The 16204-nt window shown below is 45.9% G+C and overlaps 1 protein-coding gene across 4 annotated transcripts in view; it reads right to left on the reverse strand.

The window, feature by feature from the left end:
* Nucleotides 1–2524: 2524 nt before the first annotated feature.
* The window catches only part of FBXO25 (F-box protein 25), a 205458-nt gene continuing 191778 nt past the window's right edge, over nucleotides 2525–16204 (reverse strand). For all 4 annotated transcript variants that reach the window (XM_063915526.1, XM_063915529.1, XM_063915528.1 and 1 more), the window contains one exon: nucleotides 2525–7625. In XM_063915526.1, the coding sequence (XP_063771596.1) occupies nucleotides 7536–7625 (90 nt within the window). In that variant the 3' untranslated portion in view covers nucleotides 2525–7535. The remainder of the gene's footprint in view (nucleotides 7626–16204) is intronic.

Below are 16204 nucleotides of genomic sequence, written 5' to 3' on the forward strand. Positions count from 1 at the left end.
TGTCCTGAAGCCACTCCTTTGCTGTCTTGGCTGTGTTCCTTGAGTCGTTGCCCTGCTGAATGATGAACTGTCGCCCCAATCTGAGGTTGAGCGCGCTCCTGAGCAGGTTTTCATCCAGGATGTCTCTGTACATTTCCGCATTCATCTTTCCCTCTATCCTGACTAGTCTCCCAGTTCCTGCCGCTGAAAAACATCCCCACAACATGATGCTGCCACCACCATGCTTCACTGTAGGGATGGTATTGGCCTGGTGATGAGCGGCGCCTGGTTTTCTCCAAACATGACGGCTGGCATTCATGCTAAAAAGTTAAATCTTTGTCTCATCAGGCCAGAGTATTTTGTTTTTCGTGGTCTGAGAGTCCTTCAGGTGCATTTTGGCAAACTTCAGGCGGGCTGCCATGTGCTTTTTACTAAGGAGTGGCTTCCATTTGGCCACTTTACCATACAGCTCTGATTGGTGGATTGCTGCAGAGATGGTTGTCCTTCTGGAAGGTTCTCTTCTCTCGACAGAGGAATGCTGTAGCTCTGACAGAGTGACCATCGGGTTCTCGGGCACCTTCCTGGACTAGGGCTCTTCTCCCCGGATCACTTAGTTTAGACGGCTGGCCAGCTCTAGGAAGAGTCCTGGTGGTTCCAAACTTCTTCCATTTACAGATGATGGAGGCCACTGTACTCATTGAGACGTGCAAAACAGCAGATTTTTTTCTTTACCCTTCCCCAGATCTGTGCCTCGAGACAATCCTGTTTCGGAGGTCTACAGACAATTCCTTTAACTTCATGCTTGGTTTGTGCTCAGACATGCACTGTCAAGTGGCCTTTCCAAATCATGTCCAATCAACTGAATTTACCACAGGTGGACTCCAATTAAGCTGTAGGAACATCTCAAGGATGATCAGTGGAAACAAGATGCACCTGAGCTTAATTTTGAGCTTCATGGCAAAGGCTGTGAATGCATATGTACATGTGATTTCTTAGTTTTTTATTTATAATAAATTAGTAAAAGTCACACAAAAAATATTTTCATGTTGTCATTATGTTGTATAGAATTTTGAGGGAAAAAATAAATTTATTCCATTTTGGATTAAGGCTGTAACATAACAAAATGTGGAAAAAGCGAAGCGCTGTGAATACTTACCGAACGCACTGTATAATTGATGTTCAATTATTTTTAGTCCAAATGTGTTAAGTTGAAGCCAACATAAGTCAGAGGACAAGAGCACAAAAGTACAGACATTGGGCCTTATTCAGGTTTGTTAGCAAACCAAAAAAAGTAAGCAAACGGGCAAAACCATGTTGCCCTGCAGGTGGGGCAGATGTAACATATGCAGAAATAATTAGATTTGGGTGGGAGTGCACATGGTTTTGCCCAATCGCTTACTTTTGTTTGGTTTGCTAACAACCCTGAATAACCCCCATTGCCCAGTGTCCAATAAAACATGTTCTAATATTTTAACCTCTACCTTGGTAATGGTTACAGAATTACTAGCAATTACATAACAGATATTCAGAGTATACCTGATGGTATCTTATTAGCGGTCCTGGAAGCATATGTAAGTGTTGTGATACTAGGGGTATGGCATGGTGCACTGCATCAATTCCATGAGTAGCAGCATTGTGCAGTGGTGGAGCGCACCATAATGATACAACTCTTCAAGAATTGCAACTTCAAGACCTCAGGCCGCCCAGCTCACTCAAAAAGTGGGTAGGATATGGGAGGCTGGCCTATTCTCTCAGGAGGCCCCCGAAATCTGAGAGTCTACCGGAAAGAGAAGGAAACAGTGATTTATACTTAACAGTTTTGAAATATGCCCATAATTTCATATACCAGCATTTTTTATGGGACCAGCTGGATGGCGATATAAATGCATTACAGCACGGGCGTGTTCAACATGCAACCTTCCAGCTGCTGTGGAACTACACATGCCAGCATGCCTGTCACAGTTATAGTATTCCCTAATAGAAAAACTGTGACAGGGCATACTGGGATGTGTAGTTCGTGAAACCTGAAGTGCTGCATGTTGAACACCCCTGCAATACAGGAAAACAAAAACACAATGATCCACACTGATTTTGGTCAGTACAGTGTAATCGTAGTTTTCTAGTTCTGTACCAGGAAAATGTAACTTGTATTTCTCTACAATTACAGTAATGAAGCCATCATTAATCAGTTTAAAAAACAAGCAGCTGTTTCACACACATTAGTTTTGGCCTGACAGTACATTAAGACCTTTCCAGTTCTGTACAACGGAATGTACACTGTAATGATCTGACAGGTAATTCTAATCCAGAAAAAAAGAAAATGCAGCTGCACACTCTATAGTACTAAGCACTGCTAATCAGCTGATTCTATCCCACCTACTTCAATAGCACCCAGGTAATTCTATCCCATCCACTTTAATAGCACACACACAGACGCATAGGATATGAAGATTAATAGACCCTGAAAATGACTGTTCTCTCACTTTTAATAAGTATATTGAAAATATCCACAAAAGAAGCACAGCCACAAATACAGACGCACGTATAAAGTTATAAGCTTTATTTATTTTTCTTTCAATAGACAGATTACAGTACTTGTGTCGTTTCCATTCTTGAATACACAGATTAAACAGGTAAACATTTTACAATGACTTCTTTGTTAGCACTTTACCCTGTGTCACATTTTATTTAGGCCTGATACTTTTTACCAATACATAAGCCAATACCAAACAACATTAAAGCTTTGTGTAGGATATACACACTTCTGTTACATCTCACCACTTCAAAAGTAGCAAAAATTACGGTTCCCACTAATCATACTTACGAGTTCTAATAGAAGAGCGCCTTATTAACAGCTTTAGAAAAGTAATACCTTGCCCAGCTACAATATGTCTACTCATTCTCATATCTGTCCAGTAGATGGCAGTAATGAGTGCAATATCTGTCCATTAAATGACTTTGTATGTAAATTGCTACCACATAGGGCTCACATGTCCACGTCTCTGCTACAGGACATATACACTTTGCATTCCAGGAAAATACTGTATGAACCCCAGACTTCTGGTAAACCTAGCTTAAGATCTATTGGGCAAACAACATTTATTAGGCTTTCCTGCTAGCCTTGCTTCCGGTCAGGATCCCAGCAGTCAAAATACGGACCCCGGAATCCTGACACTACATCCGAATGCCAGGCCTGGATCCCGACATTGATCACTATTGACACTGATGTCACGGGGTGCCGGAGAGGTAAGCAGCAGGGGGGAGGTAAGGTTTTAGCAGCGGGGAGGGAGGGTTAGGGTTAGGCTGTGGTTGGGGGGAGGTTAAGGAAGGCACCCCTGGGGAGGGTTAGGCTGCGGGGCAGGGAGGGTTAGGTTTAGGCTGTGGTTCTTTAGGGTTAGGCACCCCTTGGGAGGTTCAGGGTTAGGCTGCAGGGAATAGCCATTGGTACAGACAACGAGGGCCTACCTAAAAGATACAGGGGATATCTTACGCAAACTAGCTGATACCAACTGGAAGGAGAATAATTTTCTCTGCAGTGCAGATGTAAAAACCTTATACACCATAATCGATTTAGATAAGGGTATCACTGCTGTCACCTATTTTTTAGATAAAAGTGATATGGATGAAGCACTAAAGCACTTTATCATCGATAGTATAAAGTTTATCCTTGTAAATAATTATTTTTATTATGATGGGTCCTTTTATCTTCAGATGGTAGGAACGGCCATGGGCACCAGGTTCGCTCCCAGTTACGCCAATTTATTTATGGCGTACTGGGAGGAACATACAATCTGGACAGATGGCAGTCTGGTGGCGAACCTGGTGTCCTGGCATCATTTTATAGATGACATTTTCTTTATATGGAGTGGAGATGAAAAATCATTGGATGTTTTTTGTACTGGTCTCAATTCGAATATTTTATCTATTAATTTAACTTTTAATCTAAGTAAAGAGAAAATATGCTTTTTAGATCTTAGTATTTATGTTAAAGAAGGCTCCCTACAAACGATGACTTATCGGAAACCGACTGATTGCAATAACTTTATCGAAAGAACTAGTCAACATCACAAAAATTGGTTGGATGGAATCCCTTTTGGACAATTTTCTAGGATAAAAAGAAATTGTACAGAACCGAATATATGTGAAGAACAACTAGATGAATTGACTGAGCGTTTTGAGACAAAGGGTTACTCCAAAGAGATTCTTAGTAAGGCTAGGAATCGAATAGACAAAGTAGATAGAAAAAAAAAAAAAAAAAAAAATTTGTTAGAAATTAAGGAGAAGCCACCATCCATTAATGACAGATCTCAGTGGGCTTTCATCACACAATATAATTCATGCCATAGGGACATTGAACGAATTATCAAAAAGAATTGGAAAATCTTGAAGTTGGATACGGTCCTGGGCCAACACATACCGGACAAACCGTCCTTCATATACAGAAAGGCACCAGCTTTGAAGGATCACCTTGTAAAAAGCAGCATAGAACCAGAAATCCGACAAAGCATTAGAACCAAGGGTTTCCACAAATGTGGAGACTGTCTAATGTGTAAAACTGTGAAGGACAAACAACGTAAACAGGTTAATTTTACTGTAAACAACCAGGTCTTTCCAATCAGTGAATTTATCACTTGCCATTCCAAAAATGTCATTTATTGTTTGGAGTGTGCTTGTGGCCTATTTTATGTAGGGAAGACTACAAGGTGCCTTAAAGTGAGAATGGCCGAACACGTATACAATATACGTAAGGGTCTTGAAACCCATACAGTTTCGGCTCATTTTAAAAATTCTCATAGTTCAAATGAATGCCATCTGAAGAATTTCATAGGAATACAACAAATACTACCATCATGGAGAAATAGGGGTCTAGAGGATAAGCTTTCTAGGGCAGAAATGAGGTGGATCCACCGTTTGAGGACCCTTGTACCAAAGGGCCTCAACGGGGATTTTGAACTAAAATGTTTCCTCACTTAATATGCGTATATTTATACACTTCTTTCTCCTATTTGCACTTTTTGGCACTTTTTTTTGAACAGTCACTTTACTATGCAATATTAATGGTTATTATATGTTTTTAACTATTGGTATTATTGTGTTTTTGCTTTTATATTATGGACTCTATCTTTGGATTTTATATCTATGGACACCTATATGAGAAACGCCATCCAAATGGACCTATTCTTTCATTTTTTCCTGCTCACGATCTACGGAGTGCACTTCCGGGCAAATGGAACGCAAGTGACGTATTTCCGCCCGAGGTGGAACGCACCATGGACATCCGTTCTGATGTGGAACGCACGGGCAATTTCCGGATCCAACGGCGCATGCGTGAGAGGACGCGAATAACGGATGGCATCTCAATGAAACACAGGTGTTCGTTGTATGGGGAGGTATAAGTAAGGCTCTAATGGGAGAGGAACTTACACTTCTGACGAAGGACTACAAGGTCAGAAACGCGTTAAGTGTTCCTCTTCCATACACTCGATCTACAAGGACCCGACGGCTGCATGCGGTAACCACTCTCTGTGTGGACCCTCCTATCCGGACCGAGGGATCACTCACCTGTCTAATCTTCCATCTCAGACTGGGATCAGAGGGTGGCTGCTACTATCTGCTAAGCTGGACACCTTGTGGAAACTTGGTTTTAAATGCTGTTTTAACTACGTTTGTCTGTAAGTGCATTTATGTATTAAATTCTTTACATGTTAAAAGGATTATTGCACTATCTCTTCTTTATGTGCCTCAAACCTCAAAACACATACTATGTGGAGGTAGTCGCATTTATTTCTTAGATCTATACATCGATCCAGATCTCTGCCTAGATATCCTCAGCTGGATGACAAGCAGTTTGCCGTATGGGATCATGAAACACGCTGTTTACTAACATATGTTTGTAAGTGCATTGATTTATTCAGAAGATTACCCTCTATAAAAGGACTATTACACTATCTTTTGCATTCTTTGTGTTCTACCTCAAACACATGTTATGTGGAGGTAGTCACGTCTGTGTTTTTCTAGATTCCTATTGAGAAAGGGGAATTAAGAAAATCTGAGTCTAGATTGCAAGCCTGCCCTCTCTGGAAATAGTGGGGTGATTATATATTTTAAAGCTCTTATTGTGGTGTACTATTTTAACCTCTGAGCGCCTTGTGTATGCGTGTCTCTCCATTTCTATATATTGCTCTAAGTGTTTTTTTGGATGTACACTGTATCACGCATATTTAGGCTGCACCTCTGGTTTTAACTGCGCACATTTTTCCCTACCTTCTGCTTCACGTCTCTGCAGGGAATAGTGATTAAATACCCTCATGGGATTTTTCAAATCCTAAGCAAAAGGGTACGGAAACACGTGTTTAAGTTTGAAAAGAAGGAAAAAAAAGTTTGTTTTTATTTTCAATGAAAAAAGCACATGTGGGAACAAATTTCAGTTTCAAATTTTAGGATCCTGAAGCACATAAACCATATAACATTTTTGCACTGAGTTTGCTCAGAGTTCTAATAGAATGAATCTCCCAACCAGGTAGAATCGTGTGGGACTGCTGAATCAGTCTGTATATTTGTGGACGTGGGAGAAAAGTAGTTGGAGGCAGTTCTTTAAACATGCAAATATTAGTCTAAACTTAATGTTGGTTCTGATTCTAGATTTATTTTAGCGCAGGACACTGTAATCTTACATAGGACTTGGAGGATGAAATACTCAGTATGTTGACCTCACACTTATAAGCAAGAGAGTAGAGAAGATGGGCTGCAACCGGCCCAGCCCATGTAGAGACTCTATTTCCCAGTCACAAAGAGGCCACTATCCTAAAATGTTCTGAGTGGCTGATTCCAACTGATCAATAGTGAGGCCATTAGTAAATCAGGAGTCAGTGATGCTTCTGTTGGCAGTTACCGGCTACCTGTACAGCGCTGCTCCTGTAGAATTCTGAGAAGTAATAATGCGTAGGATAAAGGCATACAGATCTTTAATGCCAGATTTTAGGGAACATATCAGTGAGGTACTACCTGGGGTTGTGATGACTTCTCACCAAGAAACTGCCAGAGATGGGTCAAAGTGCTACATATCCTGACTGAGACCACCTGCAGATAGCAATGTTCCTGTACAAACGGACTAAGGAGGAAGGAAATAAATGGCCCCTTTAGGAACCAAAGGTAACCCTGAAAAATACAACTGTCGCTGAAAAACCGGTAGTAAAAAAAGTGCACGAGCAAGACAAATAAGTGTGCAATATTAGGCTTGTAAAACCCTGTATTTACAGTACAAATCCTTTGTTACTACTTTCATACACAAATTATAACGTGAATTCAGAGGACACTAGAAGCAATAAAACAGGTATAATAATAATAATAATTAAATAATTATATAAAAAACAATAAAATATTTGGTCTTTCCCAACTGTACCATTATCCAGCAAAGCTGCAGTTTCCACAAACATTTATACAGCTATTGAAGGAGTCCCTTAAAAAAAAACAACACAAACTAATTCTGAATCATGAAGACACAAAAGAGTGCGTTACGACAAAACAAGAGCGAGCAGAGGAACAATGATGTGTACTCAGAATCTGAAGAGGTCAATAAAGTGCTGGGGAGAGACCGGCATGAGACAGCTGCCTGGATCATTAGCCGTGCAGGGGTGTCCTGAGTCCTGACAAGAGAAAGACTAATTAGACAGGATAATTCCACAGTTGTTATTATTATTATCCTTTATTTATATGGCGCCAGCGCCCAATTACAGAGAACATATGCACATAATCAAACCAGTAAAACAGTGACTTACAGTTGAAGACAATATCGGACAAGTACAGGGTAACTAAGCATAACTACACCAGTAAATGACAGAGATAAGTTCCAGGTGGCCAAAAACTGCGGGATTTGGGCAGTTGAGGATTATTAAAGTAAGACAAGGATAAGCACATGAGGGAAGAGGGCCATACTCGTGAGAGCTTACATTCTAATGGGGAGGGGCAGACAGACAGGGGTGACACAGATGGGGTACATAGAGAGCGTGGAACGGAGGGTACAGTGCAAGCTAATACTACATTTAATGACCTCAGCAATGAGGTGACGAGTTCTAACCAGATACTGTGATTCTAGTACTGGTAATGATCTGTAAATTCAATTGATAGATTGGATCTGCCATGGGGAACCTGGAACTGAAAACATACCATATTTCTGCCCATGCACACAGCTGTACATATATAGCAATGTGTGTCTATCTGCTCCCGCCCTGCAGCCTCCTATCAGGGTACATACATGGTTCTGCCATTACCATGAGCAGCATTCTATGTTAGATTGCCAGTAGCTGATGTGTGTAGGCCTACTATAACACATACATGTACATTCGCTTTCTGAGCCTGTGCCTCACGCAAGATACACTACACAAACTAGCACAGTACTCACCTTGCATCACCCCTTATATGATAAAGAAGCCGGGTCACCTCAGCCACTCTGTCGCCGCATACTTACCCCATCATTATTCCCACTCCAATCCTCTCCTGCACCATTGCTGCAACACGCATACAACATGCAAAATGCTTTGCCCCCCCCCCCCCCAATCCCATCCAAGTCCACCCCCTCACCCCTGGAGAGGATCTGGTGAGTGGGACCTGCTAAGGGCCAGATAAATGGATACCTAGCAACAGTGCCGTAACTAGACATTTTAGCACTGTGTGCAAGAAACGTCATCGGAGCCCCACCCCTGCATGCAAAACAGGGGCAGTGGGCGCAAAAATACATAGTGACGTGGCTTCGTGGTGAAGGGGTGTGGCCACAAAATAATACCAATTCATAAAACGGTGCACAGTAGTCTCCATTATTCAAATTGCGCCGCACAGTAGCGCCACTACACCAGGTAGAGACCCTTTTATATCTTACAGCGGACAGATTCCTCTTTTTACACATTACGGCAGACAGCGTCCCCCTTTTTACACATTACGGCAGACAGCGTGCACTTTTTACACATAACGGCAGACAGCGTGCCCTTGTTACACACAACGGCAGACAGCGTGCCCTTGTTACACACAACGGCAGACAGCGTGCCCTTGTTACACACAACGGCAGACAGCGTGCCCTTGTTACACACAACGGCAGACAGCGTGCCCTTGTTACACACAGCGTCAGACAGCGTACACTTTTTACACATAACGGCAGACAGCGTCCCCCTTTTTACACATTACGGCAGACAGCGTCCCCTTTTTACACATTACGGCAGACAGCGTACACTTTTTACACATAACGGCAGACAGGGTGCCCTTGTTACACATTACGGAAGACAGCGTCCCCCTTTTTACACATTACGGCAGGCAGATTCCCCATTTTTACACATTGTGGCAGGCAGATTCCCCATTTTTACACATTGCGGCAGGTAGATTCCCCATTTTTACACATTGCGGCAGGCAGATTCCCCATTTTTACACATTGCGGCAGGCAGATTCCCCATTTTTACACATTGCGGCAGGTAGATTCCCCATTTTTACACATAGCGGCAGGTAGATTCCCCATTTTTACACATAGCGGCAGGCAGATTCCCCATTTTTACACATTGCGGCAGGCAGATTCCCCATTTTTACACATTGCGGCAGGCAGATTCCCCATTTTTACACATTGCGGCAGGTAGATTCCCCATTTTTACACATTGCGGCAGGCAGATTCCCCATTTTTACACATTGCGGCAGGTAGATTCCCCATTTTTACACATTGCGGCAGGTAGATTCCCCATTTTTACACATAGCGGCAGGTAGATTCCCCATTTTTACACATAGCGGCAGGCAGATTCCCCATTTTTACACATTGCGGCAGGCAGATTCCCCATTTTTACACATTGCGGCAGGCAGATTCCCCATTTTTACACATTGCGGCAGGCAGATTCCCCATTTTTACACATAGCGTCAGGCAGTCCCAAGAAAGACAGAAAGAAAGAAAGAAAGAAAGAAAGAAAGAAAGAAAGAAAGAAAGAAAGAAAAAGAAAGAAAGAAAGAAAGAAAGAAAGAAAGAAAGAAAGAAAGAAAGAAAGAAAAAGAAAGAAAGAAAGAAAGAAAGAAAGAAAGAAAGAAAGAAGAAAGAAAGAAAGAAAGAAAGAAAGAAAGAAAGAAAAAGAAAGAAAGAAAGAAAGAAAGAAAGAAAGAAAGAAAGAAAGAAAGAAAGAAAGAAAGAAAGAAAGAAAGAAAGAAAGAAAGAAAGAAAGAAAGAAAGAAAGAAAGAAAGAAAGAAAGAAAGAAAAAGAAAGAAAGAGACAGAAAGAAAGAGGCTCAGGCTCCTTGGTGCAGCTTGACGATTCCCGGGCAGGAGGAGTAGGAGGGAGGTGGAGGAGGGAGCTACAGCAGCGCTGTGTTATTGGTGGAGGCGCTGCTGCCCCTCTGCTTCACTATAGGCTGTTCTCGGAAGACAGCCTATAGTGAAGCAGAGGGGCAGCAGCAGCAGCGCCTCTACCAGTAACAAAGCGCTGCTGCGGCTCCCTTCTCCAACTCCCTCCTCCTCCTTCCCCCGTACCGCTGCTCCTCTCCTCTCCGGGCGGCTGTGCGCTGCGGGCAGCGGTTGCCTGTAGCACGCAACGGCATGTAATGAGTCAGTTTTTTGGGCCCCTGGACAGTGGCGGGCCCTAGTGCAACGCACTGGTTGCACTGGCGGTAGTTCCGCCTCTGCAACACACCTAATGTGCCTGGTGTATGCAGTGGGAACTGGAGCTCATTGTGCACATTAGGTTAGATGTGCGTGCACTGTGATTAGGTTCTCACGCAAACGTAATGGCCTAATTTCAATCAGACTCCACTTTTATAACCATAGACGTGGCCCAGATACTTATCTCACTGCATCTCTTAAGGTTATCTGAGGACGGCACTACTGTCAGTACTCACGGTTCTGACATCAAAAGCAAGGCACATCTCTGATGGCTGTACTCTCAGTCTATCCAGCCTCTGAAGTCCGGCACTGCAGCCCTCATAGCTATGGATCACTGGTTTGATGCCTGTAAAGGCTGAACTCATCTCATTTGCATGGCTCTAAAAAAGTCTCTCCTGGTCGATAACTGCATTTGCTGCTACTTGTGCATATTCATTTCATTCTCTCATTTTACAATAAACACAATCTTTTCCAGTTTGTACCCAATTTATTGGGACCACTAATCTTTGAACTTTTATTACTTTTTTTTTTTTTTTATAAACCTATAAATGCATGATCTATTTTAGGCTTCAGCTCCAGGTTGCCCCATCAAAATAGGCCCAGAGAATCAGATCCGCTGCTGTACACAGGAATAGTTTTCTTCATGTTACAGCGGCTGCAGCAAACCCCTCTCCCCAACTTTCCTGCCCGGGGGTGAAAACCCGCGCTTAATAATTTTGCTAATGGCGGTGCAGCGGAAGGCTTCAAAAGGCCTCCCTGTGCCGCACAGTACCTGACTCTCCAGCGCAGCAGCTTCATGACATGACAAGCGCTGAGATGCCGCACCACCACTGTGTAGAACTGCTGTCCAAGTGTGCACTGTGCAGCAGCCGACTCAGCTCCATGAAGGTAGCTCTGATGGCTGTGACTGAGCTACCCAGCAGCTGCTGATCAGAGAAGGGGTGTCAGTGTCCTGAAGTGCCTCTGTAATAGGTATGCACTGTTACTGACTGAGGATGTTACTAATTATATATTTATACATTACTAATTTACTATCTATCTATCTATATATATATATATATATATGAAAGCGTGATGGCGGCACTCAGAGATTTGCAAAGTGCTTACAAAATGCTGTTTATTTCAACGTTTCGGGCTCCTGCCCGTCGTCAGGAACATACAACAATTTTGTTTGTATGTTCCTGACGACGGGCAGGAGCCCGAAACGTTGAAATAAACAGCATTTTGTAAGCACTTTGCAAATCTCTGAGTGCCGCCATCACGCTTTCATATACTGGGACGCTGAACCCCTGGAAGGCACCGGAGTGATTATTTTAAGCAACAGCAGAAGTTAGTGCCGGATGTTTGCACATATATATATATATATATATATATACTAGGTGCTTCATCGCGCCCTACGGGCGCTCTTCACACCGTCGCAAGGGGCTACGCCCCCTTAACCCTTGCATGCCTTTCTGGGGTTCAATATTTGTGTTATATGGAGTATCACCTGCATTCCTTTGTTAGTGGTTAAATATTGCACAATGAAAGGGTGTGCGATGGTGAAGGAGGCGCAGCCCCTTGCGACGGCGTGAACAGCACCTGCAGGCCACAATGTACAGAATGTAGCGGGTGCGGGGGGTACTGCGGATGGTGTCTGTAGATGCTGCGGATGGAGGGGGGGCGGAAGTGGGGGTGGGGCCCGGATGGGGAAGGGTTGGGAGGTGCTGCGGGTGGGGGAGGGGCAGAGGAGTGGGGGATGCAGATGGGGGATGGGTCCGGAGGCACTGCAGGTGGGGGAAGGGCAGGGGTGCCATGGGTGGGGGAGGGGCAGGTGTGGGGATGTTGCAGATGGGTGAAGGGTTCCGGAGGTGCTGTGTGATGGGAAGGGGCGGGAGTGCCGCTGGTGGGGTAGGGGTCCGCAGGCGCCATGGGTAGGGGAGGGGCAGATACGGGTGTAGCGGCGGATGGGGAAGGAGGTCCGGAGGTGCTGTAGGTGGTGGAGGGGCAGGTGCGGGGGGGCCATTGGTGGGGGAGGGGTGGGTGAGGGGGGGACCGTGGATGGAGGAGGGTGTCTGCAGATGCTGCGGGTGGAGGGGGGCAGGTGTGGGGGAGACATATAAGGGGGGTGAATGGTGGAGGGGGCCTGGAGATTGCTGGGGGTGGTGAAGGGGCGGAGGAGTGGGAGCCGCGGGTGGTGTAGGGGGTCTGGAGGCACAGCATGTGGGGGAGGGGTGGAGTGCCGCATGTGGTGGAGGGGAAGGTGCGGAGGTGTGGTGCATTGGGGAGAGGTCTGGAGGTGCTGCGGGTACTGTACCTGCCAAAAAGGTAGTAGGGGGGTATGCAGTAACAGGGCCAGGACAGGGGTGACAGGGTCAGAACAGGGTTGACTGGGCCAGGACAGGGATGACAGGGTCAGAACAGGGGTGACGGGGCCAGGACAGGGGTGACGGGGCCAGGACACGGGCGACGGGGCCAGGACAGAAATGACAGGGACAGGATAGGGGTGACAGGGTCAGTGTAGGGGCGGCAGGACCAAGATAGGGGTGACAGGGCCAGTATAGGGTTGACAGGGCAAGCACAGGGGTGACAGGGCCAGGATAGGGGTAGCAGGGCCAGCATAAGGGTGACAGGGCCAGGATAAGGGTGAAAGGGCCAGGATAAGGGTGAAAGGGCCAGGATAAGGGTGGCAGGTCAAGGCCAGGGGTGACAGGGACATGACAGAACACATGGCACGGGAGAGATTGGTATTAGGGACAGAACAGTGGTGACAGACAGATGTGTCTTACCGGAGTCACTGCTGCTGGCTGCTGCTGTTCCACTCCAACCTGTTGGGATCTGCTGCTGGTGGAGACTTGGCATGGCTGACTCTCTTGGGCTGTAGTCCTGCTTCCTCTGCCCGTCCGCATCACTCCCCCCCTCCTCAGTCACACACCGCAGACCTCGCGCAGCTGCCGGGCACTGTGGTAAGGTGAGACTGGGAGTGACTGGTTAGCCCCCAGGAGATGCTGCGGCTGGAGGGAGGAGGGGGTCATAGCATGCACGTGGCGCGGACCTCACGGCTGCTGGGCACTGTGGTAAGGGGAGACTGGGAGTGACTGGTTAGCCCCCAGGAGACGCTGCTGCTGGAGGGAGGAGGGGGTCAGAGCCTGCAAGCAGCGCGGACTTCTGCAGCGCTACCCGCCGGCTAAAGTGTGTGAAGGAGCTGGGCGCACCTCACTGCGGGTGGCAGCGCTGCAGCTAGCGGTGGGGTTGCTGGGGCTGGAGATAACAGAGGCAGTACGGAAAGTGCACAGCGGCTGGTGACCCACAAAACTACAGCTAAGAAGCATGGAGTGTGCCAGAAAGTGACGCTCCTCCGCGCCAGAGAGACCCTGCTGAGTATGCTGATGTGGGGGTCAAGTATGGCATACCCCCTCACACACCCCCATACCTCCCAAATGTCCCAATTTTTGCGGGACAGTCCCATTTTTTGGGTCTGTCCCGCTGTCCCACCCGCGGGTCGCAGTGTCCTGCGGTGGGGAGGGGGGGGCAGTTGGAAAGCTCCTGTACTCGCTGTTCTGCTTAGCAGAGCAGCGGTGAATAGTGGAGACAGAGGGAGAGGGGGCATCAGGGGGTACGGATGAAGGGGGGGTTCCAGCAGCAGAGCCGGATTAAGGGGGGGGGCAGGCGGTACGTACCGTTGGCCCCACAGTTTTAGGGGTCCCCCCGGCTCGAGTAGCTCTGTCCCAGCTCAGAAGCTCCCCCAGCAACAGCGGCAGCATTGTGCTACAGTCAGCACACGCTGCTGCGTATTGGCAGGTCTGTGGTGTTGCAGGGAGGCAGGAGTCTCCCTGCTTTCTTCTGCCTGTGCGGGTGTGTAGAGGGGAGCGACCACCTCCTCTGGATTTACCCCTAGCTGAGGGGCCCAAATTCCATAAAAAAAATAAATCCCGGAATTTGCATAAGGGGGCGTGGCCTAGCGGGGCGATTAGGTCACGCCCCCAACCCCACAGCAGGCACAGCAATGAGATAGGGCTCCCCTGTCTCAAGTACCCTGTGCCCCCCAGACTCATAATCAGCCCCTGGGGGCATGCCAGCAGCTCACAGAGCGCTGGGCATGCCCCCTCACTGACGAAAACGGGGCCCTCCCGTGAAGCCACGCCCCCTTTTCGCCGTGTGTGTGTGTGTGTGTGTGTGTGTGTGAAAGCTGGGAGGTATGCGCCCCTGCCTGTGCCATGTCCATACTATCTGCTTCTGCAGCTGCTCCTAGTGTCCTATAGATTTGGCCAGATCTGTGACTCATTTGACTAACTCCGCCCACTGTTGTGACTCCGCCCAGCGTTAGCAAATGAATCACAAAATCACAGATCTGGGCTATTATATAGGAGATATATATATATATATCTCTCTCTCTCTCTCTCTCTCTCTCTCTCTCTCTCTCTCTCTCTCTATATATATATATAAAGCGAAAGGCGATGAAGCAATCAGCGGCACTCAGGGTCTTATGTGATAATCAAGTGTATTAAAATCACTCCATGAATTCCAACGTTTCGGGACACGCAAGTCCCTTTGTCAAGGTGTTGTAACTCACCTTGACAAAGGGACTTGCGTGGCCCGAAACGTTGGAATTCATGGAGTGATTTTAATACACTTGATTATCACATAAGACCCTGAGTGCCACTGATTGCTTCATCGCCTTTCGCTTTATCCATTTATGCCAGAGGGCACCAGGCCACACCATTTTACTTATTGTGGGAGTGCCGGTCCATGCTACAACTATATATATATATATATATATATATATATATATATATATTTATATATATATATATATATATATATATTTATATTAACGTATTGCTGCCTAGCTCAGTGGTTTCCAAACTTTTTAGAATCATGGAGCCCAAGAGTATAAGAATTTTTTCACAATAAGTAATTTATGTTTATGTGTCATCCTTAGTTTCTTTAGTGTGGTGTGGGACAATATTTGCTTGTTTGTCCTCATATTTTATAATTGGCAGCCAAAAGTACTGGTTTTGTCTATTACTTTGACCAGAACTAGCTTGAATTGGTCCTGGGCCACCAATCCAAGGCACCCCTGCTAGTGTCCTGAGGCACCCCAGTTTGGGAACCACTGGCCTAGCTTATCTTTTTTTGACAAATCTATGCACATTGTGTGTATGTGTGTGTATATATATACACACACACACACACACACACACACACACACACACGTTATGGTACGAACTTACCATTGATACCAGTATTTCTCCTAAGTCCACAGGTTCCACAGGATAACAATGGGATATGATGAAGCGACAGCAGATTTGCACCAATCGGTCAAAGGTTTTTGCCTCCCAGCATGCAACGGGCCCGTCCATATATCCCCACCTCCTGGCTCAGGCAAATCAGTTGTATTACCAAAGCTCTAGGCAGTAGCATCATAGATAGCCCTAATCTGGCGATAAGAACACACATGCACACCATTCCGTACAAGAAGGAAGAGGTTAGTGAGTAAAAAGATCCTCAAATCAGGTGCGTCAGGGTGGGATTCCTGTGGAACCTTTGGATTTATTTCTCCGGCAGGGTCCACAGGTTATCCACAGGATAACATTGGGATTTCCCAATTCAATTTAGTGGTGGGGA

The sequence above is a fragment of the Pseudophryne corroboree genome, chromosome 4 (assembly GCF_028390025.1).
Source record: "Pseudophryne corroboree isolate aPseCor3 chromosome 4, aPseCor3.hap2, whole genome shotgun sequence".
NCBI lineage: Eukaryota > Metazoa > Chordata > Amphibia > Anura > Myobatrachidae > Pseudophryne > Pseudophryne corroboree.